Here is a 24,720-nt window from a genome sequence, read left to right as displayed (position 1 = left end):
TTTACCCACAAAAGCTTATGCCCAGATAAATCTGCTAGTCTTTAAGGTGCCACCGGATTCCTCGTTGTTTTTGTGGATACAGACTAACACTGCTACCCCTCTGAATCTGAACTCTGCCCTGCTGTCGCCTGTATGGGTACACCCTTCTACCAGATTACTCTATCCCCCAATACTGGCAGTTGTTGATGTTTGGCGTAGGAGTTGACTGTGGCAGGAGAAGATAGGTAGGTAAAGGAGCATGTGCAGAAGGAGTGATGCGAGGCTGGCATCCCTCTGGAGGGTACAGTGGCGGTTGCCATTCATGTTCCGTGGTATAAGGTAGCTGACATCACAAGGGGTAGATAGCTGTGAGTGAAAGAGAAGATGTTATGTGCTGCTAGGTGGCCTCACTTCCAATCTCCTTGCTTTCGTGTCAGGCATGTTCTATGTGTAGCAGTGCTTCACACTTCACAACAAAGTCTTTTGTGTGGGAACTCCCTTGGTTTCTTGTCATGCTTAATTAGGGGCAGGCGTTGAATGAGGGGTGAGGGGAGGGGATTTGGGGACATTAGAAGTGCAACAGGAGAATATTTTTTATTCATCAGCAGCTGCACATGAGGCCTTCTCTGCTGTAGGATAAAATCTGACAGAAAAGCATAGCTCCTCCTGAGGAAGGTTTTATGTCCACCCAATCAGGTTTGAACTTACCATCAATCAGGTTTGCCTGCATTGGACCCCATCAATCAGGCTTGTGTGGACCAATCTCTCTCCCTCCCTCCCCCCATTCCCCCCTTTTCAATCAAATAGTCACGCTTGCATGTACTCACTCCCTAAGCATCAACCAACCAGGCCTGCTCATGCCCAGTCCCTCTCGTTCTCCTCCTCTGAACCAGTCACACTAATGTGCACCTGGTCCCCATCAACCAGTGAGGCTTGTATGTGTCCATCACCCCCACGTCCCATCAATCAGACTTTTGTGCACCCAGACTCTCCCATCTATCTGGCTTGCATGCACCTGGCCTCCATCAATCAGGTTAGTTTGTGTGCACAGTCCATAAACTTGAGCTATTATGAGAATAACAGCTAAAAATGACCATAAATTCCACATTCTTTTAAAAATCTTCCCATTTGAGCAGTTCTCCTCAGGGGCCTCCTCTCTGCCAAGTTTTGTCTGGATAGGCAATGGGGTTTTTAATAGATATCGGTCAACGGTGAAAAGTAGGGCTGCAAAGGAAACTTTTTAGCCAGTTTCAAAGGCTTCTTCTTAAACATCTATGAAAAGAAAAAGAAAACTGCTTAGAAAATTCAAGGGGCATGAAAATTAACCCGGTATGAAATTTCACAGCAATTGGACACCTACTTTTAAAGAAAAATGGTAATTTATGCTTAATTTTAAGACCATTTTAGAAAGGACCCCTAATTATGGAGTTACCGTAATGCAAGATTTTCTTGTTTGCTTCCATTGCCTTTTGACCATTGCAGAAATGGGTGTGTTTGGCCCCATTTTTCACAATTTCCCATGTCATGAAAGGTTGCCAACCTAGTATTGTAAAATGAAAACATGCAAGTTGCATTAGAATGTAACTGACAATTTACTTTACCTTATTCACTTGTCCCTATTGCTTTCTATCATCATGTCACTTTACTTCAAACTGCAAGAGCAGTACACATGCCTTCCACCAAAATCAATGCCAAAATGAACTGCATATGTCGGCAAATAAACAGTGCTATGTAAACAGCCAGGCTGTTTCCTCCCTCAGTCCCAACATCATCCATCAGATACATGCTTGATTTATCCACTGAGTTGGTATCTGAAATATTCACCCACTAAAAGGTATTATAGGGCTTTTCCGTAGTTCATTGCTTAATCTGTAATTTAGTTCATCTGATTATAAACAGAGTTCACAAACGAGTTCCAATTGCCTTATGTTGTAGCTCTAGCTTATAATCAGCCAATGCTCCGGGATCTCTTTCCCCTCCCAACACTTTTAATAAGGGCCTCGAGCGAACAGGATTCTGTGGTATCAATGCTGACTTTACACCTTTCTGAAAGCATGTGTTAATGAGGCCAAGCATCTGAGCAATATCTAATAACGGTGCTTAATTAATCTAGTGGGTTTGTAGCAGAAGGGAAAGCAAGGTGATTTGTGAGGTTCCTAAAATGTGAACAAGTATCTGAATTTTAACCTCAAGCTGTGCCAATGATGTGTTTTTCTTGTTTTATTTCAGTGTTTTAAACACATAAAGGAGTTTGGGTCAAAGTTTAAGGAGTTAATGAAAATTCTCTTCCGTAGGAGGAAGAATCTCACAGTAGACCAACAAACAGTCTCCTTGATACCAGCCATCTAGAAACAGACATCTGGTCTACAATGCCTACACTCTCCAATGGGAAATCCGAGTCAAGAAGACCTAAAATAACATTTGATGACATGTATGTAATATTAAACAGTCCAAACACGTGAAGTAAGATTTTATCTAGATGTGTAATAATCCATTTGTGTTAAACATGAGTTATATGCTTGGGGTCTGAATCAACAGTCTTCACACAGGCAAAACAATGGGAGCCATACTTGTGACGTAAAGGCAGAATACATATACAATACATGATGTTACATAGAGTTTTTCTCTTGACAAATGAATTTTTATCATTTATTATGAGTTTTTTGACAAATGTTTTCAGATTATAAATGTTGAATTCTAGGGAAATTCTTTCCTAATTTTTTATTTTAGCTTCTCTAATGGAAACTTGTTAGAGTTAATCAGTTTGAGTTATATTACCTTTTCCTCTATTCGACACACATTAATGGCCCCCTTTGGGCTGCTTTTTTCCACAGCTAGCCATTTGTGCTCACCAGTCACATGTTCACTAAGCATATCATTACATTCAGCAGCTTTGTATTAATATCAGAATAAATTTAAACAAATATTATAAATGGTCACCATTCTTCTCGGATAACGTTTGTCCAACAGTGTGAAAACTTAGCCCTGAAAAATTAACTCTGTCTCCTTAGGCTTCACAATGCAGACTATTACATGCAAGAGGCTAAGAAGCTAAAGCACAAAGCGGATGCACTGGTAGGTTTCCATTCATTTTCTGCCTTTTTTTCAAGCACTGAAATTGTATGTTTCTGAACGGATCATCCAGTGTGAACTTATACACTGTGGGCTTCATCCAAAGACTATTGAAGCCAAAAAGAGTCTTTCTATTGACCTCAGTAGATTTTGGATCAGACTTCATATAAGATGACCACAGCAAACCCAAGTCTGAACACAGTTCCTAACTGTAGTGGGTTCTAGCCCACAAAAGCTTATGCCCAAATAAATTTATTAGTCTCTAAGTAAAAAGAAAAGGAGTACTTGTGGCACCTTAGAGACTAACAAATTTATTAGAGCATAAGCTTTCGTGGGCTACAGCCCACTTCATCGGATGCATAGAACGGAACATATAGTAAGAAAATATATATATATATACATACAGATAAATTGGAAGTTGCCATACAAACTGTGAGAGGCTAATTAGTTAAGATGAGCTGTTATCAGCAGGAGAAAAAAATTTTCGTAGTGATAATCAAGATGGCCCATTTAGACTGCTGACAACAAGGTGTGAGGATACTTAACTTTAGGGAAACAGATTCAGTATGCTACAAGAACTCCTCGTTGTTTTTGTTCCTATTAAGGTGGCCTACTAGAGCTGTGCAGAGAAAAGTTTTGTTTTCCGAAGGATTTCAAAACTGAAAATTTCAGAATTCTCCATGAAAGAAAATTCCAAATGGAAATTCACTCTGGCTCGACTGAATCATTATGATATAATTGTATTATATGACATGATGTATAATGGGATACAAAGTTTTAAAAAGAAATTCATCTCAAAGCAAAACAATGAAATGTTTCATACTGTAAAAGTTGAAAAAAGACATTTTTATACGGGCAAAAGTTTTTTCCAGTTTTCTTCCAAAACAAAATCCTGACAAAATCAACACAATTTGGCAAAGCATTTTGATTTGGATGGAACTGCTCATTTTGATGGGCTATAGCTCCGTCAACCTTAACCTGACCAGCTCAGCAGTACGGCCATTGCATTGTAATGGAGATTTGGATCCTGTCTGCTGCAGCTGGTACCATGCAGCAGCTTCCACAGTGGTATAGAACTCTCTCATTTCTCTAAGTAAGGTCACTATAAAATAAAATTGAGCCTGCCCTCTAAATTTCCCCCTACAAATTCTATGCAGGGACAAGTAATAGTCTTTGGGTGACTAATTATCTATTTTAAGGGTGAAAACAATATTCTTCCTGCAAATCAGTTTATTTAACAGTAAGGAATCGCAAATGACTGTGGTTCCAAACAAAGACAAAAAAATGTAGCACCCATTGTTTAGGAATGTCGCAGCTTTGGGGGTATGTGGCAGAGAGAGAAGGGATCAAGCTGCCAATGTCAGTTCTCCGTGCTCCTTTTCCCGATTCAGGGGCACGGCCGCTGTTCAGCATGTTTCCTGCAGAGCTCAGGCTCAGGGTTTTGGCAACATCCCCTGATTGTCACTAAGCTAGAAGTCAGACCTCCTGACGTGCCCGTTTACAGAAGGTGGCCCACGCTGATCACTTAAGACTGAGTCAGTAGAACATGTTGAGTCAGAATGCTGACATCTGTACACAGGGAAGGCTCACAGAAGCAGACTGACAACACCTCCTGCAGCTGATTGACCTTTAAGGAGAACACACATCGTTCTGGCATAAACCTGCCTCCTCTATGCTAGCAAATATTTACAGACTCAAGCTCATGATGGTCTCAACATGCTATGTCAATCCGCTTTTCTCCACAGCCTGATTCACTCAAGATAGTGTTGACCTGTCTTCCATCTTCTTACCGTTGACTATGCCTTGTAGAATTAGGGGTGTTTCTCAAGCAGAGCTAACATGAAAAGGCATGGCACATCATGTTGTTGCCCGCAGGCAGGCCTTTCATGTCACATGTAGTTTGACACCCCCAATGCTCTGATCAGAATGCCAGGCCAGCTGCTGCGGTATAAGTTATTAGCAGCCACAAATGCCCATGAACTGTGTATCTGCCTTTTCTTTCCACTATTTAGATCTTTTTTCATTTTTTCGTCAAATGCGGTTGCACACGTATTTCTCCAAGTAACTCGTTTATCGTACAGTCCCGTGGCATTAATTGTCTTATGGAAACAATTGCTTCTGGTTACTTTGTGCTGACACAATGAAGCACGCCAAATTGAAAGATGTGGTGTTGCGCTTGGGAAGATAATGTGTGTGACCCCTGCAAGTGTCAGGAAATGTTAACAAGATGTGGAAGCGATGCTGCTGTGCTTGTACAGAGAAGGGACTTCTGGCAAAAGTGAGGGTGCTTGAAATATTCTGCAATGGCCCAATGTGAACCCGTCATTGCCTGGAAGAGGGGCAAGGGATCCACTCATTTATGATTAGGCACACTGTCATCAGAACAAATGACTACATACAGCATACAACATGCCCGAGATAATGGGCCTAATTGTGCTCTCCTTTGCACCATCAATAAACTAGAGAAATGTTATTGACTTCATGGGAATTACCCTGGATTTACATGGCTGTTTGTGAGAGCAGAATTAGGTCCCATGGCTTTATCGCCATTGATTAAGAGGATGTGCCTTTGCTAAATCAGCTTAAAGCTACATTAATTTTCTGTATTATATAGAAAACTAGCTTCCAAAGAACACCTGAAACAAGGTTTTGCCTCGGGTAAAACAAGGGCAGTGATTGGTGGAAAAGAGAGAAGAATGAGATGAGGTCTGCATTCCCTTCTGACTGTTCAGAGGGTACTGTAGAATAAGTGTAACCCAGTGGTGAAGGTGTTGCATGTCCCCCGCTGTGCCAATCTACAGAGGATATGCGTTGTTACAGTCTGCAGCTATGACAGGTTTCAGAGTAGCAGCCGTGTTAGTCTGTATCCGCAAAAAGAAAAGGAGTACTTACAAAGCCTTAAGCTGTAGCAGCTCATTCTATTAACTCTGGAGATCCCTGGTTCATTCCCCATTGTGTCAGCCAAGAGGGCATCTGTCACATAAGCACACACAAAACAAGCTTTTGTTGCCAGGCTGAATTTTGTGCAATTAGAACAATAGGGTAGAAATCTACATGATAACGCCCCATGAAAATAGAGAGCGTGGAATGTGTCTTGTGAGGAAAGCTACTAAATGGTAGCAGCAGAGTAAAATATGCCATTATAAAGCTCGACTTTAATCTATTGTTATAAGCAGCTGCCATTTTGTGAACAGAAAATGTGTGCAGGTGCATTGGAAATATTTTGATAGACATACAAAGACATTTTGGAAGACTTCAGCTTTATTGATTCTTTTACATTAAATGCCATATTAGTGAAAGTCTTACATCCACCTATCAGAAATTGAAAATGTTAAATACTATTATAAAATACTTACTATAAAAGTGTCATCTATAATATACATTACACATAAAAAAGAAATCAGTATGTCTAAGTCAGTTTAATCACAACCATTATCAGGGCTAAAAACCTTTTTGCTATAAAATTCTAGTAAAATAAAATATTTAGCAGTGCTATATTTTTCTACTTTTTTAACACTATTTCAGGGTGTCATTTGCAAGTTAAGTGATGAGATTTTGGAGTGGGAGGAGGGTCAACAATCACAATGGAATGTCACATTTTCCTGACAAGTGGCATACAGATTTGTTACTTAACTCTTGCATACTAGCGTTCAAACAAAGTCCTTAGTATATCAAAGGAGGAACATGGATTTTTTTAAAGATTGTACTGAGTCTCACCCTCAGTTGGGATAAATCGGTGTAGCTCCATTGAAGTCAACAGACCTCCACTCTTTTACACTTGCAGAGGACTTGGCCCTATGTTATCTGTCCAGCTTGGTGAAAACATGACCTGGCTTTAATTCTTTAATGTATGCATTTTTAATGTCAATGTTGCTTTGTATACATTGTGCTCTATCTAGCTGGAAATAAAAGCTGAAGCATCATCTTGATGGTTTCATCTTCCTATTTCAGTTGGAGAAGTTCGGCAAAGCAGTGAATTATGCTGATGCTGCTCTCTCCTTCATTGAGTGCGGGAATGCTATGGAGCGAGATCCATTAGAAGCTAAATCTCCATACACCATGTACTCAGAAACTGTGGAACTCATCAGGTTAATGTCCTTTCTGTGATCATTTTCATAATCTCATTTCAGTCATAATTAGAACCTGCTCTGTTTTAAAAAATATCATTTCAACATATTAATGATTTGTCCAAGGCATCTTCATCTCAGAAGTCATCATAATTAGTTCTTGCCATTTTATTAATGTCATGGAAAATTTATAATTGATGGACACTGCTTTTATAAATTATCCCCTTTAGAGGTTATAATGTGAGTGTTATAATTTGCAATATTCATAAAATTAAAATTGAAATGTAGTGGGTGGAAGTAAAGTATAGTAATTTCACCGTTTGGCAATGACACTTGTCTTTTAAAAGGTGTAGTTTTATAATTCAAAACATTAAAATGAGTCGATCAAGATCTCTATTCTAAACCTTGTTTTTGCAGAGGTTTATAACTTGGCTGTAAAAAATTGTTCTAGGCTTTAACTTGGTATATAAGGTCGCATCCAGAGAGCAACTTTTGCATGTGTATATCTAGACAAAGAGAGAGTGGTTGGTTGGGTTTTTTTTAAAAAAAAAAGGGATATAAAAAGCCACTGAAATTCACTGAGTTAATTTTTTTAAACATAATTTTTCAGTCCAGAACATAAGAGCCTTTGCCTAATATTAAAATGCCTGAGTTAGTATTTGAAAATCAGCGCCTGTTTTCTATAGCTGTCCTAAAGGGTAGACTCCATAGAATTTACTCGACAGAGTAACTAAGGGGCCAAATTTTGCTCACTTTACTCACAGATAATCCCATTGAAATCCATAAGATTAAATTTAATTGTGGTTAAAGCAATCAGGATTTTGCCCATTTGCTCTGATTCCCCTCTGGCTCTCACCATTTTTACACTGGTATAACACCATTAACTTCAGTGGGATTACTCCTAATTTCCACCAGTGAAAAGAAAAGCAGAATCAGGCCAAATGTTTGTTTTGCTAGGACTTGTTTATATGAGAGACTCTAATGTGTCAGATTAGTTATTCGAGTCTATCCAAAAAAATGCATGTTTTACATTTTGAATGAGGAGGTATTTACATAATAAAACATATCAGATCTGAAGAAGCTTGTTACTCTCGGGTAAATAATAAGCCTTTTAAATTTTTTAAAATATGTATTTACATACAACACTTGTTAAAAAGAAGAACAATAAAAGAGATTATGCCACAAAAATGATGTTCACACAACATTTAGGGTCGGTGTTAAACCCTGAAGAACAGTGAAATTAAGAATTAAAGCTATACCAGTCTCCCCGCTTCATTCCATTGTGCCTGCATCTTAACTGTGGGTCACTTAATGTAGTTTATAAGCACAAAACGGTGTGAAAAAGTAAACAGTAGCATTATCTTGTCTTCAAATGGCATGAGAGTGGTATGTCAGGGAGGGCGCGTGGCCTAACGGAGAGAGCCCTGGGCTGGGATTCAGGAGAGCGGGGTTGTATTCCTGGCTCTGCCACTAGCCTGCTGGGTGGCCTTGGGCAAATCTGTTCAGTTGCCCATCTGTAAAATGACAGTAATCTTACTGACTTCCTTTGTAAAGCACTTTGAGATCTAGTGATGAAACGTGCTATGTCTGAAGTATTATAATTGTTGATAAGTAGCCTGCATGTTTTGGAGGAGTGTGGAGCAAAGCTGAGTGGTTCTATCTAGCTATCTTAGGGTTTTCTGTAGCACGCTTCACCCTAGTGTCTAAGGATTTGTCCTGTGTATGTTAAAGGCAATGGCAAAGCCCCCATTGACTTTAATAGTGCAGGATCAGAACCTGTGTTCTGTGCAAGTAAATTAGATCTCCATGCCGATGTCCACAGTTGACTTCATAGACTAGGAATTTTACTCTTCACCCTTTCCAGATTCTGGGATGCATCCTGACATCCCTCCCATAAGAAAGAGGAGACTCTTAGGGCCACTGGTGTGTGTTGTGTTCATATACACTTTTAAAGCAACACCACCCCTGTGATGATTGGGGGTGATCATGAATCCTTTGATGAAATTCTATTTCTGTTGCCTGTGCCAGGCGGGAGATCAGATTAGATGACAAAATAGTCCCCTTTGGCCTTCAAATCTATGAAGCTATGAATGACAAATGGTTCCACAAGTCAGAAAAGTAAACCCCTGTTCATCTGCTCATGACTCACCAGAACTCTAAGAGATTCACACAGTATGATTCTTCACAAAATAAGAGAGTTGGGGAATCCTGGAGCAGTGAGCACTGATGATTTGACAGTATAATGTGGGTTTAAGTAAGCCGCACAGGGCCTGATTTTCAAAACACATGTGCAAAATTGTGCATGCAGCAGTTGAGCCTCATTTGCACACAAAGTTACCCTAACTGCAAGCATGGTCACCGGCACATGCAAATACATGATTTGCATATGCCACAGTGGAGAATGGTGCAAATTAGGTGTGAAACTGTATGTGTGCCTTTTTTAAAAAAGTGGTCCTTAATGTAACTTCAGCATAGATTTTTACAGTTGGATACTATTTGGAAGAGATTCACGTTACTTTTCCCCATCATCATGCTCTCTACGGGCAGACCCTTGTTCTATCTATTCCAGTCATTTTAACTGCTCTGAGATGTGGGTATCTGCAGCAGTCATTTATTTGCGAAAACAAGTGGAGCATCACAGTGACTCAGAATGTCAGAGATCTGACTCTCAGAGGTGTATAGACTAATTGTAACACTAAAATCCCTAACTTAACGCTGCAAATCCTGAAGAGAAACACATCTCTGCATTTGACCACGTTCATTCAGTGTGACTGGAGCAATAACAAAGAGCATGGAAGACAGAATGCTAAGGAGCTAAAGGGTGCCTTGCTAGAAGAGCATAAGGGGACGTGATGACAGGGGTGTCAGCACAGGAGAGCAGTGCAGCCTGCTACTCCATTACCTCCTTGTAAATGAGAACTCATCAAGACTGCCTGGATACCTTAAAACTTTCTTACGCAACACTGAACCCTATTACTTATTCTAACACAAGTACCTGTGAAATTGCATTAAGGCTCAGAACAATGACTTTATGCGATGAATTGATTTTCAAGAGACTAAATGCATGGAATGGCGTGTACTCCGTTAAAGCAACTTTAAAAAAAGAGGGGTGGGGGGAATGCTCAACCTTTTATCACCCAAATGTTGGACAGCACCAATTAAATAGAAAGGAAAGACAAAATATACAAGCATCATAAATTAATAGGGCTAAGAACTTAAAAAGCTGTGAACATGACCTTTCCTTTATTTAATACCACTTCATATATAAATATTTTAAAGAGGTTGCAGAGGCATTTATGAGTGGGAATGGAAGGTGTTATTCAAACCCCACACTATTAAATGTAAAACCTAGCTGTATATTATTTTCCTCTTCAGTGCAAACAGGACTGAGACCTTGTTTTTGGCCAGCACTCATTGCAAACTAATACAGTACTTGTCACCCCAGAGTGCTGGCTGTAATGTTATCTTGGCAGCATTAACACACTCCAAAATAATTCACCTCATTGGCCCAGAAAATGGGCTGATGATTTACTTTAGTCCTCCAAATTTTAAGTGTTGCTTTCTGTTGAATATTACACTCATCCCATTACTGTGAAACATTGTGGTCATTATTTATTGTAGTTTTAGAAGCGGATCTAGTTATTTCTCAGAGTGTCACCAATTTTCCTCGAAGCATCTTAATGCCCAATTTCCTCTTCTCCTCACCTTTCTTACAAGGTATGCAATGAGACTCAAGAATTTCACAGGCTCATCTGCCACGGAAGGAGACAAGAAACTAGCAGTTTTATGGTGAGTCCCATTGCAACAATGTAGAAACAGCTAAAATCCTAGAGGACTTTAAAAGTACTGAATTACTTAAGCAGCTTACACAAGATCATTATTCTTGTTTTCCATTAAACTATTAAAGGGTAACAAATGGATTTCTTCAGCAGCTGACTAAACATTTATTTGTCTAATTTATACTGTTATCAAGATAGGATTTTAACGCTTTTGTGCATTTTTTTTTATTTTTCTCCATTTGCTTATGTTTCTCAATCTAACCTTGGAAGAGAGACTGCAAAATATAGATCAGCTTTTGTTTTATAGTTTATAGGTTTCATTAAGCAATGGAATTAATACAATCTTTTCCTGAATACTGCAGCTACCGATGCTTATCACTCCTCTACTTGAGAATGTTTAAACTAAAGAAAGACCATGCTATGAAGTACTCCAGATCTCTGATGGAATATTTTAAGGTAATCTTTAGTCTGTTTAATTTATGCTGATACAGAATGACATTCATCCCAGCGCTGAGGGCTCATACAACTCACACTGCACCACATAAGCCCCACCTTTAACCTCTGCAATGGGAGACATGGGCAGGATGTTTGTAAGGAGGGAATGGAACTGATCCTGTGTCAAAACTAGGGTTACCAGATGTCCCGATTTTATAGGGATAGTCCCAATAATTGGGGCTTTTTCCTATATAGAGGCCTATTACCCCCCACCCCATCCCGATTTTTCACACTTGCTATCTGGTCACCCTTGTCAAAACCTATAGCCATGCTCTGACCAACATACTGATTCTGGCCTGATTTGGATCTGACTTTCACCACTTCTGCACTTGACAATTCCCTGTAACTTTAGTGGCATTATTCCTTGGTCAGCACCTCATCCTGAGCCCTCTGAAGTCATCAGGAGCCTTTCTGTTGACTTTATTGGGCTTAGACCCCACATTCACTGGCCTAGAATCTTCCATGGAATGTATTCCCAGTTACTTCAGACTTATTCCAGGTTGAATTTAGGCTACTGTCTCTTGGGGAAAAAATAGCCTGGCTCTGAAGGAAAATTTTGATAGTTTATATTTTACCGTAGACAATTATTTTTTTAAACATTTCTTTCTAAGAAGAGGCTTTGGGCCTGATTCTCTTTTACAAAAAGGCCACTTTACCCTGCCCTAGTTGTGTAAAGGAAACTTAAAGTGCATGTAAATATAATTTACTCTCATTTTAAGGTCCCTTTACTCTGCCAGAGCAAAGTGGATTTAAAGTAAATAAGAATCAGGCCCATATTTTGAGAAGCAGTTAAAAAAATCTCAGAAGTGGTTTTTTTAGAGCTTCAGATTGAATGACACAAAAGAGAGAAAAGGAGTACTTGTGGCACGTTAGAGACTAACCAATTTATTTGAGCATGAGCTTTCGTGAGCTACAGCTCACTTCATCGGATGCTCACGAAAGCTCAAGTACTCCTTTTCTTTTTGCGAATACAGACTAACACGGCTGTTACTCTGAAACAAAAGAGAGACTTCATCTAGTGAAGGTGCTGTGCACTAGTGTAAAATTGGGTAAATGTGCACTCAAAACAGGCTTGAACTGTGCGTGAATTGCATGTTCAGGCTCTCTTTGTATTCAAAGTCTAGGAGACTCACATTTAAGAAAGGGAAATATTAACAGAATATGACTTTCCTATTGCTATGTGATGCTCTCTGTCTTTTACCTTTGCCACAAAGAAGGCATGGTTCGAAGGTTTTCAGTAGGGCAGCTGGGGAAGCGCAGAGCCTTTTATTAAATGGGTTGGGCCTTTAAACAGAGCTGTTGTTCAGACTGAAGTTTTGCACACTTTTCAATGTGGAAGGTGACTCACTAGGTCTTATGGTGACCAGAGAGCAAGTGTGAAAAATTGGGATGGGGTGGGGGGTAATAGGCACCTATATAAGAAAAAGTCCCGAATATCGTGACTGTCCCTATAAAATCGGGGCATCTGGTCACCCTTCTAGGCCTGCAGTACAGGGACCAGGTCAGGAATTTTTCAACAGAACTTTTTTTCATCAGAAAATACAGATTTATCAAAACCAAAACTGCTTGCAAGACAGGGTCCGTTTAGACAAATTTACTATTTAAAAAACAAAGGAAAAAAAAAGTTTCAGTATTGTCAGAATGTCTCATTTTGATATTTTACAAAAAAAGTTCGGTTTTTCAGGTCAAAATGGCTTTTTGACTTGAAATTGAAATTAATATATGTTTAAAAATGTTTAAAAAACTAAAAAGTCAAAATCAAAATGCCATGTTTTAAAATTAACAAAACGAAACTTTGACCCGATTCAATTGTTTTTTGAGATTATTTTTTTCTTTTCATTCTGATTTGGGACAAGAACATTTTTCAAAATCTCAAAAACTCTCATGGGATGGGAAAACTGTTTTCTACTCAGCTCTAACCCACAGCACTCTCCTGACATTCAGGAGAGCTAATGTCAAAGCTGCTTTTTCATGGTTTGAAGACCTTCCAGATTATTTCAATGATCCCTCTCCTTCACATGCGTGAACATGCACACAGATATACACTACACACCATCTAATCCAAGCCATTCCATTCAGTGTTGACATGTTTAAGGAAATGCAAAGACCACACAAACAAACCAGTGTTTTCTGCTGGATGGTGTTATCTAGTTTGGTCAATATTTTCTGAAAGCTATGGTTGAAGAGTCAGGAGAATAAGGTCTTATTCCTGGCTACCACTTACTCTCTTTGTGACCTTGGACCTCACATGCAAAATGAGTATGAAAGTAATCAAGTGGGTATAATAATAATAATTAATAATAATTCAAACACTTCACAGAGGTGTTGTAAAGCTTAACTGAATTTTCAGAATGCCTTTTGAAATCTTTGCAAGAAAAGCAATATATACAGTCGCTACAGAGAGAGGCAACTTGTTACTCATCTTAGATAACTAAGGCCCTGATTCTACCACCCTTAATGGGAATTGTTGCTGAATAAGATACCATCTAATCTGAATAAAGCTCGCAATGTCTGGGCTTTATTATTTGTTTGCTTGTGGTAGCACCTGCTATATGTTAGGTGCTGTACCAACACAAAAGAGAGAATGGGTAGGGAAAGTATGTGTTTATACACACTATAAAAGCAAAGGACTTCATTCATATCCCGACAATCAGACTCTTTTCATCCCCTCATGTTGTGTATATATATTGCGTCACATTCACCTACAATATATAGGTTCCCCTAATTCCAAACATCAAACCCCCAAGCTTCCTTTGTCTGATGAAAAGCGTGCAGATACTCCTGAAGGTGAAAAGCCTTTGAAGAGCTTACTTTGCAGAATAAATTTTAGATAAGGATAATTAAACCACTTCTTTATGAACTGCATCTGATTCTACTGGAGTTTTGGTATGTCGAGTCTTTTACCAAGTGACTTTCACACTCCTGATTGGAGCCTACTAATTATCCAACCAGCTATTTTATTATGAGATAGTAAAGTTGGGCAGATATTCTGCATGCACCAGAGCTCCTGCAGCTAAAACAGGAAGCACCAGGTCTTGTAAACAATATTAATCTGCTTTAAATCTTACTAGCATCTCCTCCTGAACCAACAGAGAATTATCTCCTGTATTTACCTTTTGGTTTTGTTTCTTGCAGAACTCTTCAAAAGCCTCCCAGGCCCCCTCTCCTTGGGGAGGCAATGGAAAGTGAGTATTGCCACTCAGTACTTTGTCATGGAAATACACGGTTAACGGTGGGGGGATGGGGTGGAGGAGAGGGATTGTTATATTCATCATTCAAAGCTGAAAATCAGCTCTTAGATCATACTAAAACTTTACACAATTTGCGGTCACGTTCCAGTCACGTGGCAGGACTGAAAAGTTCATATGGGCTGGTACCAAATTCTTTGACAGTTTGATCCTTAAGCCAAATGAGGGCCATAAAAATACCTGTTAATTAGCTAGCAAGTACTATGTCATTTCAAGAAGCCAAAGTAAAGTTAACCTCCATTGCAGTGATTTTTTTCAATGATTCGTTCAGTAATGAAATACCATTGAATATTTCATTGATATATGGTAAGTGCTGTTTAATAAAAGTGAAGGCGTAATAGTGGTGAAAATGTGAAGGCACTTAGTCAGCCAATTATCTGAATCTTTATATTAATGCTAAAACACCCTCACCTCCAGTATAAAATCACAGTAATGTAATTATGATCTGATGGTCAATGAAGGTATGTTACCATCGTTACCTTACTTTCGCACATGATATATATTGTACTCTATGACACAGATTCCTCTTATTCCCTGTTCAGGGCTATGCATGCAAGTCTAGACAAAATCAGTAGCTTGCACTTGTCCACATTTCACGGACCAAATGCTAGCTGGTACCTGGAGACAAGTATAACACCCCCTAAATGGGCAAACTGGTGTGCTACAGAAGCAGCTCTGACGTGTGGATGTATCCTGGCTAAGGCCATCCAAGAGGGCACTGAGTCAGCAGACCCTGAGTGAGCAGATGTAAGGGAACTTCCAGAGCTTCACAGGCATCTGAAATGAAAACAATTCAGTCTATCTTAAAGCTCTTTAGATTGTGAGCTTCTCAGAGCAGAGATCATCCTTAAATGCTTGCAAAGCACCTAGCGCATAGTAAGCGTGACTAAAATAAATAATAATAGTTGTATGGAAAGACAAGTCATGATGACATTATTAACAGGCTTATTCCAGAAGGGACTCCACTCTCCCCCTACACCAATGTGCAGCGTATGGGACAAATTCTGCACCAGCTTCCACCCTGGTAACTCCACTGAGTGCAAACGTATTTGCAGCACTTTAACCCACTACTTCCATTAGACTTCTCTGGGGGGACATGTAAGGAAATATATGAGTGCCACACCACATCTGGTCATTACATCTGGTCTCTTTCCAGATGTGCAAATTGTGCAGTGCTAGATGTTACAGGGTTTGATGCCGGAGTCACTTGATGAAATTCTCTGGCCAGCATTATATAGGAGGTCAGATTAGATGATCATGATGGTCTCTTCTGGCTTTAAAAATCTATGACTCTGTGGCGAAGGAGAAAATTCTTGCCCAGCCTCTGAACATGACCAGCTGCCGTCCAGCATTTGGGTGGCTATCACTTCCATTTGACACCTAAACTGATCGGACTGTCTTGCAGCTATGAGTGAGTAAAAGTGCATCTGCTGTGCAATGCCGGCTTCCTTCTTTTATTCAAAGATAGAAGCTTTTATCACATAATAAGAACAAAATGTGAGGAGGCTACTGTTAAAATCGTATACATGATCTGACATACTAAAGAAATTCAGCCACAATGATACAGCCTACCCATAGCTGGGCCCTATACCACCTAGAAGTTACATGATTGGGTCCTCAGAGCAACAAGCAATATTCCACCCTGTAACAAAGTAATGTGATAGAGTTCACATGTGTTACTGCAAAAACAACGGTTCTGGGGCATGGAGTTACCATAGCAGGAGAAATCACACATATCAGCTGATACCAGACAAGAAGAGGAACATAGACTGGAAGGTATCTCCTGGGTCATTAGTCCAGTCCCCTGCATATAATCCCATTCTCCTACAATCCTAGAATATCAGGGTTGGAAGGGACCTCAGGAGGTCATCTAGTCCAACCCCCTGCTCAAAGCAGGAACAATCCCCAATTTTTGCCCCAGATCCCTAAATGGCCCCCTCAAGGATTGAGCTCACAACCCTGGGTTTAGCAGGCCAATGCTCAAACCACTGAGCTATCCCTTCCCCACCATCCCTTGCTATTCGGAGGCTGTTCCAGAACCTCTTTCCTCTGATGGTTAGAAACCTCCTTCTAATTGCCAACCTCAGTTTATTTGTGACCAGTTTATACCAGTCTGTACCCAAATGTGTGTAATACCTAAGAGGGGCAGCTCACAGTTTTGGTCCAAAGGAGGTTTTGCAGGCTTTTTTTTTTTTTACTTTCAGTTTGTGTGAGTTTGGAGCCCACCTGAGCTTTGTTTTGAACACTCAATTAAGCACATTTCAGGATTCAAAGCCATGAAAACCTCAGCTTTGCTCCCTGGAAGTTCAGACCACTTTTGCTGAAAGGGTTGTGAACCTCTGCAAAGTTGGCCCGAGTTCCAGGCTGGCAGTGAAACGAATTTTCCCTGGTTTCATTACAGAAATTTTCCTCACTTCAGCTGCAATAAGCACAAGGATAGAGAGATCTAATAGACTTGCCACAGTAATAATGGCACTGCACCTTCCCCTGCACAACAGGCTAGATCCGATGAACAAGGCACTTTATTTGGCTGACGTGCGTCAGCTTGTTTTAAGTGGCTTTAGCGAAATACTCTCGGTCCCTTTGCATACTGTATGATTGGTAACTGCTCCCAGACCTAATCAAGTGTAGTTCAGCTCTTCTGTACATTAAAGATGCTGTTTGGAGTATGTTTGGAGACTCAGAAATAAAACATTCATGCTGCAGGATACCCTTCAACATAACCCCTTGGCTGTGCAAATAGCTACTAACTGCTGATGCCATGTGGGTCTCATGCTATGGAGCTCAGCCAGGGGAGTCGTTACCGATCATACTCCAGTAGGAGGATGTTTTCTTCCCTTTGGATTAGGAAATGTGTAGGTCACACCAGTACTCAACTACTCTCTCCATTCTGTTGGGGCAAATTGTTCCTCTAGTCCAGAAGCTACCTGGCAGCAGCCAGTATGTGCGAGATGTGGGGTGTTCTTCACATATCCTTACCCCCATGCATAAATAGGGCCTGATCCAGCACCTATTAAAGTCAATAGGAATCTCTCCAAAGAATATTGTGGGTGATGGATCAGGTGGAACAGAAGCAGCGCGATCTTTCAGCTGCTCCACAGCTGAAGCAGTGATTGCTGCCTGACAGGGAAAGGGGCATGGAATCCCCGTTCTGCAAAGTTTGGCCCCTTTCCTCCATGCCGAGGGGCCCAGAAGCAATTCAGCCTGTATTTAAAGTGTTTTTATGGCAATCCTATGCATTTGTTTGGCTCCAAATGTGGGGTGGGGGAGGGAGATTTTTGGAACCCTTAATCGTGTTAAAAAAGACCAATTTTCAAGGAGAAGAGCTGCGTGTGAGCATTCAGCGCTGTACAGTTCTAAACATGTGAGATTGCAGTGGATGACCTCCATGCTGCCTGCAGCCAGCAGGTGATTCCTAATTGCTGGTGTTAGAATTAAAAGAAAATCTATATGAGAACATTAGTGCTGCACTAAGTAGGTAACTTAAAACACTGCTCTTTATAAAACAGTGTGCAGATGAACGGCTGGCAATTAGAAACAAATCTTCATAGCAAGCCTTAAAGAACCCTATAGAGATATTCATAATTGTACAGTACCCTGAGTGCCTAATACTGCTCTGCGGGGTGCTTTTAAGAATTGCACTTTGCTTATTGTGGTGACTGTATTTGTAGCAAATTGTCATTGTGGTTTCCACGGAATTCTTTGATAATAATAAACCAATATTATACACTGAGTGTTTTCTAACTGCCAATAGCAGCTTCTGGCAGCTAGTAGAAAAATCATTACAGCTATGAGATACTTCTTTCTCTGAAAGATTGCTGTATTTGTCAGAGGTTTTTTTTTAAATAACAGGTTCATTTGTGGGGGGAATTAAAGCCCTTTTTTAATTTCAGTCAGTCCCAGTTTATAAACCTCTCCTCTCTTGTAAAGCAGGAGATCATCACTGAACATCTCCTCTGGACTGGGTCTAGATTTGATGTTAAGGTTCCAAGTCTGCTGGGGAGAGAAATGAAGCAGGGTGACCAGATGTCCCGATTTTATAGGGATAGTCCCGATGTTTGGAGCTTTGTCTTATGTAGATGCCTCGTACCTCCCACACCCTGTCCTGATTTTTCACACTTGCTATCTGGTCACCCTAAAAGGAAGTGATTTTAAATGAAGTGTGTGCATGAGAACAATTCTCCTTTCTTTTTTCCAGGAGCACAGAGACTCCATCCCCCATGTCTCTCAGTCCATCTCCAGTCAGTTCTGTAGGGAGCAGTGCAGGCACGGCGGGGTCCTCGTCAGCAGGAACCATCACCATCCCCCAGCGCATCCACCATATGGCTGCCAGCCATGTAAACATCACCAACAACGTCTTGCGGAGCTATGAGCACTGGGACATGGCCGACAAACTGACTAAGGAGAACAAAGGTGACTTGTTCAGTTTCTTCCTTTTGCTATTTTGGTAGCTGAAATGCAATTATTATTTTAGTTATCATTGGGGATTGAACCCAGGACCTCCTGAGCTCAGAGAATAAGCCTCTTCAGTTTGAGCAAATGGACCAAGTCCCCTTGTTGGGGATAGTAGCCAACTCATATCATCTGTGTATCAAGCACAGCAGGGGGCCGTGTAACACACACTGAACAGTGGGTTATAAGAGCAGCTGGCAAATATCTGAACAAAGATTGGTTTCAGAGTAGCAACCATGTTAGTCTGTATCTGCAAAAAGAAAAGGAGTACTTGTGGCACCTTAGAGACTAACACATTTATTTGAGCATGAGCTTTCGTGAGCTACAGCCATTGAATGCATCCGATGAAGTGAGCTGTAGCTCACGAAAGCTTATGCTCAAATAAATGTGTTAGTCTCTAAGGTGCCGCAAGTCCTCCTTTTTTTTTTTTGAACAAAGATTGTGCCCCGAGTGATGCCTGCTTTTGAGTCGGTGAATACGTTCCCCATTTCAGCCTCTCGCAGAGTACTGAGGCTCTTTTCATATTGCTGTCGTCATCCAGTAAAGATGACTCACATGTTAGTTAGGATAATAAGTGAACCGTAGATGTTCTATTTGTTCACCTGTGAGCCTGATTATGACATGTTTGTTAGAAACCATGACCTTGGTTTTCCTAAGATCAGTCTTTGCAAAAAGAAAAGGAGGACTTGTGGCACCTTAGAGACTAACCAATTTATTTGAGCATGAGCTTTCGTGAGCTACAGCTCACTTCATCGGATGCATCAGTCTGTGATTCAGTTAATTTATTCAGATCAAGCATAAGCCTTTACCATGGTTGACTCAGAGCAGTGTTGGCAAGCAGTTCATGGCTGGTTTACAGTGACTTCAATGAAGTTGGAAGGGGATGTAACTAAAGGTTCAATTTGGCTCACTAGGGACAAGCCATAGACCATCATTCAGGTCCCACCCTGTTCCTACTGAAATAAATGGCAACGTACCCCTGGACTTCATTAGTGCAGGAACAGGGCCTAACTGGGCAATGTTCTGTTCATAATTTGCTCATCACGTTAGAGCAGAATAAAATCTTATATAGATGCCTGCAGCTTGATGTTGCTCCCATTAAAGTCAATGGCAAATTTCCACTGACTTTAGCGGGAGCAGGGTCAGGTCTTAAAGTGTTCTACCTTTGAATGATAACTAGAACCAGGGACAATACTAAAGTACATGTCCAGGCCTCCCCACCATTTCCGGTGTTAATATACATTAGTAAATTTGCTAGCAGTGCAATCATTTGGGATTTTTTTCTGTAGTTGCATCCATTTTCAAAACATGCTGAAGTAATTCCTTTTTAAATGTGCTGCAGAATTTTATCAGTGGCAATGCAGAAGGGTGTTCAGATAGGAGAATGAGATGACAATAATCATGTAATTAGCTCTGTGTGTTGTGGAGTTGTTAAATGTTCTGCTTGATATTGAATCAAAATAGCTCGGGCATTCAGCCAGCAGACAGAAAATGTACCCAGCAAATGTTATCAGTCCCCGAGCTGGATGGGGAAGAAGCTGCTGAATCTCATTCTGCATCTTTATGCCCTACTCTCTTCTTTGTTCTTATTTTGATTTCTGTTCAAATGAGCCTGGTCCTACAAATGCCTTATGAGAGTAATCCCTATTCATACGAGTAGACCCATTGACTTTAGTAGAACTAGTTGCATCAGTAAGGGTTTCTCACATGAGCAGGATTTAGAGGATTGAGCCCCTAGTCTTAAATTTCTTTCCTTTTCTTTCCTTTTTTCAGTCTGCAGTGGACACATAGCTTGTGTTGCTGTTTCATTTCATTTTGGTATGAGAAGCCATTGAAGGGAAAAATGAAGTTTACAGCACTTCATATGGTGTCCTCTTTTGCATTCTGGGCAGAGAGACATATTTTCTAGTTAAATATTAGCTTAAAAATGCATACTTGAACACTGTTATACTAAAATTTGAAAAATTGGGTAGAAATAAAAGATAATGCTAATATAAGGATTTCTACTATAGCCACTTTTGTTGAAATCTACAGGTTTTCAATATATTGCATGACAAAATGTCTTTGATGGGCAAATAATTAAAATATTTCAACATGAGAAATAACAATTTCATGAAAATTAGCTTCAATAGTAATAGTTATTAGTGGTTTTCATTTGTAGATCTCAAAGCTTTGTACAAAAGTTATTGTTAGAGCTGATCAAAACATGTTTTGTTGGTTGGTTGGCTGGTTGTTTTGTTTTCCCTGCAGAAAATTTCAAATTTTTGGTGAACAGTCAAAATCTGAAATATTTCCAGTTGGAAGTGCCCCCAACGTGCTTCATGGGAGGTGTAGTTCAGGTGTTTCATATTTCCATTCTCCTCTGTGGGACAGGCTCCCTAGCTGGACTACATCTTCCCCTTTTCAGCGTAGACATACCCTTACTTGAGTATTATGGAATCAGGGCTGTTTTAATACACATTGCATCATTTTTCCCTCAAGGAGAAACCTATCACATCTATAGCAATTTAGGCCTGTTTGATCCAGTAAATTTCAGTCTAATGTTCTTTCATATAGGTTTAATTAGTTGCTTCAGCTTGTAGCATGCTAGATACGTGTTTTCAGATTGGGAAACTGAAATTAGTTTTGACATTTAAAGAAATTATTATTTATTTGAATATACAATCGTGCAGATCACTGGAACGTTGGCAAGACTCTGGATTTTTTCACTCCTAATTCTGTTGATTTCACTTGGTGGGAAAAAGACACAGGAAGGAAGATTAAAGTACCTGCTAGTTGCCATTTCTTTACATACCTGGTGATATCCCTAAGATTTTTTTAGGCTTACCTCCAGCCATACTGCTTTGTTCTGTGATACAGTCTTATCTCACCAGGTGATTCAGTTGTTTGTAGTGTTGCTGTAGCCATGTTGGTCCCAGGATATGAGACAGACAAGGTAGATAAAGTAATATATTTTATTGGACTAACTTCTGTCGGTGGAAGGGACAAACTTTCAAGCTTCACAGACCTCTTCTTCAGGTCCAGGGAAAGGAAACAGAGTGTCTGAGCGAAATACTAGCTGGGACAGATTGTTAAGCATAAGGAGTTAACACATGTTGTGGGAAACCACTTCCAATGAAGTGGGCAATTGAAAATTAGATTGTTAAGCATAAGGGGGTCACACATGCTGCAGGAGCCCACTTAAAATGAAGTGGGCAATTAAGGGTTAACAGGCAGTGGTATGTGTTCCCAACTGTTGTAATGAGCCATAAAACCAGCGAGTGTCTGTGGAGTCCATGGTTTTAGTGTGGAGCAGAGTAATGAATTTAAGTACCCGGGCTCAGCTTTTGAAGGTGTTGTGCAGGTTTCCCTTGAGGACAAGTATTGAAAGGTCAGGTATGGAGTGATAGATTTATGAAAAGTGCTTGCCCATGGGTGATAGCGTGTTTTTGTCTGTTATCATTTTTCTGTGGGAGTTCATTTGCTTAGGTGATCAGGATCAGACTGGGTCAATACACGGACAGAAGACCTCCAAGAAGCCCTCAGATGCTGGAAGCAGTACTATGGTGATGCAGTAGCTGACATCCATCCTTCAGAACCCTAGTGTTGGGGATAGATGGCACGGTGCTGAGGGAATCACTCTGTTTTAGATGAGATGATACCAAGGGGTCTTGACCACTTTTTATTGTGATTATTAGTTACCATTGACATTATGGTAGTTACTGATTATGCTAGGCATGGTGAACACAACACACTGAGGGTATGTGTATGCTGAAGCTGGTGGTGTGATTTCCAGTGTGGGTCATACTCACACCAACTCTGAACCAGCCAGCGTGCTAATAATAGAAGAGTAACCACCTCCAGCCCAACTACATATCTAGGATTTCAGACAGGATCATACCCATACATACTCTGAGAGACAGCTACTGCCCTATGAGTTTACAGTCTGAATAGATGAGACAGACAACGGGGTGGGAGAACATGGGGTGAAATCCTGCCCACTGAAGTCAATCTCAAAGCTCCTATAGACTTGTTCTCTTTGTGGGGTGAGGAACATCACGGCCTTCTACTCTTTCCTTCACCCCCTGATGTGATTAGAGATGGCCTGTAGGCCCACTCCTAAATTTGACGTTTTCATGGAGTAGGGATCGAGGATAGCAGTCCAGCTCTTTGTGGGATATTTCGCTTTCATTCCCCTTCTCAGGGCAGCGTCTCAATGCCGGGAGCTCTTTCACCCTCGGGTGTTTCCATTTCCTCGTTGCCATGCTCCCCAAACTCACCTATTATGAGGGCCTGAAGTTGCTGAAGATGATCAGGGCTAGTGGGTGGCTGAGACTGCAAGGCGTGTCTCTACCTCTCTCTCTCTCTCGGCTCCTCCTGCTGCCACAACACCAGAAGCTGCAAGGAGGGAACAGATCCAACAGAGGTTGTTGTGAGTTGCAGAAAAGGAGCCTCTATCATTTCAAGAGTAGCTTCTGGTGACTAGGTGAAGGTACTATAAGAGAATCACTGCTCATTCCCAGCTGTTTCAGTCATGCAAGCAACAACTGAGAACCTGGCACACACAGCAGAAAATCAAGACCAACCGAGTCAAAATGCGACCACTAGTAAACACTGTAGTAATGTTCTAGCCAGTTTCCATCTTGGATATTCTGCCTGTTTAAAGTTTCAACTTGCAGTTTCAATTGCATTCAGTATTCTTCAGCTCCTGTCATATAAGCGCTATGTAGTGTTAAGAAGCTGCCACAGTTTCACTCCAGAGGTGGCTGCATTTTGTCAGCAAGTACAGTATCTACTGTAGTTTCTGTAGCAGTTTGTAAAAGATTTTGAGGTCTTCAACTGAAAACAATATAGAAATGTAATATATTTCATAGAAAGACAGATAGTTTACAATACAATAATTTCAGCAAGACAGATTTTGTATCACAATGTACGTTTGTTATGTGGTTTATATTCATTATGTGACATATAATGGCCTGTTTATAACTGTTGGCAACACAAGCCAGTTTTCTGAATACATTGTTTCCTTTATGTCACTTCTGTATCATTATAATATTCAAAGGGGTGGATATTCAACTCCAACATCACAGTTTGATCCCAAGTAGTAGTATAAGGGGAAGTCTTTTTACTTACGTCATACCATATATTTTTTTCCATATATACAATGTAGGAAGGTTTGTGAGATGGCATATACTATATATATCACTGAGCAGTGTGGGTAATTAACCACTAGAAAAGCTTGCCTAGGGACATGGTGGATTCTCCATCACTTGCAGTCTTGAAGACCAGACTGGTTATCTTTCTAAAAAATGTTCTACAGTCTAAGCCGCCATGATGGGCTTGCTGCGGAAATGACTGGGTGCGGTGCTTTGGGGTCTGTGTTATAGAGAAGGTCAAACTAAGTCATCAGGGTGGTTCCTTCTGGCGTTAAAATCTGTGAATCTATGAATCTATGAATCACAGTCCTGAGATATCTTATCAAGAGTCATTCATGCATGCTAGGTCTGCAGGCTCATGAGCTTCTGAGAACTCACTAGTTGCTTCATAACCACTGAGCGTGAAATAATGACGGGCTTGCTACGGAAATGACTGGGTGCGGTGCTTTGGGGTCTGTGTTATAGAGAAGGTCAAACTAAGTCATCAGGGTGG

General features: G+C 40.4%; 1 protein-coding gene across 8 annotated transcripts in view; it reads left to right on the top strand.

The window, feature by feature from the left end:
* The window catches only part of AFF2 (ALF transcription elongation factor 2), a 464,322-nt gene that overhangs the window by 380,357 nt on the left and 59,245 nt on the right, over positions 1-24,720 (top strand). For 7 of the 8 annotated variants that reach the window (XM_073358389.1, XM_073358388.1, XM_073358393.1 and 4 more), the window contains 7 exons: positions 2,274-2,410; positions 2,991-3,054; positions 7,003-7,139; positions 10,836-10,907; positions 11,260-11,353; positions 14,528-14,577; positions 18,839-19,053. In XM_073358389.1, the coding sequence (XP_073214490.1) occupies positions 2,274-2,410; positions 2,991-3,054; positions 7,003-7,139; positions 10,836-10,907; positions 11,260-11,353; positions 14,528-14,577; positions 18,839-19,053 (769 nt within the window). Of the gene's footprint in view, positions 1-2,273; positions 2,411-2,990; positions 3,055-7,002; positions 7,140-10,835; positions 10,908-11,259; positions 11,354-14,527; positions 14,578-18,838; positions 19,054-24,720 lie in introns of those variants that run through there. The other variant, XR_012160619.1, reaches the window with a different exon arrangement.

This window comes from Lepidochelys kempii, chromosome 9, assembly GCF_965140265.1.
Source record: "Lepidochelys kempii isolate rLepKem1 chromosome 9, rLepKem1.hap2, whole genome shotgun sequence".
Taxonomy (NCBI): domain Eukaryota; kingdom Metazoa; phylum Chordata; order Testudines; family Cheloniidae; genus Lepidochelys; species Lepidochelys kempii.
Note: the sequence above shows the minus strand (reverse complement) of the source record. Positions and strands in the feature narration are given on the sequence as shown.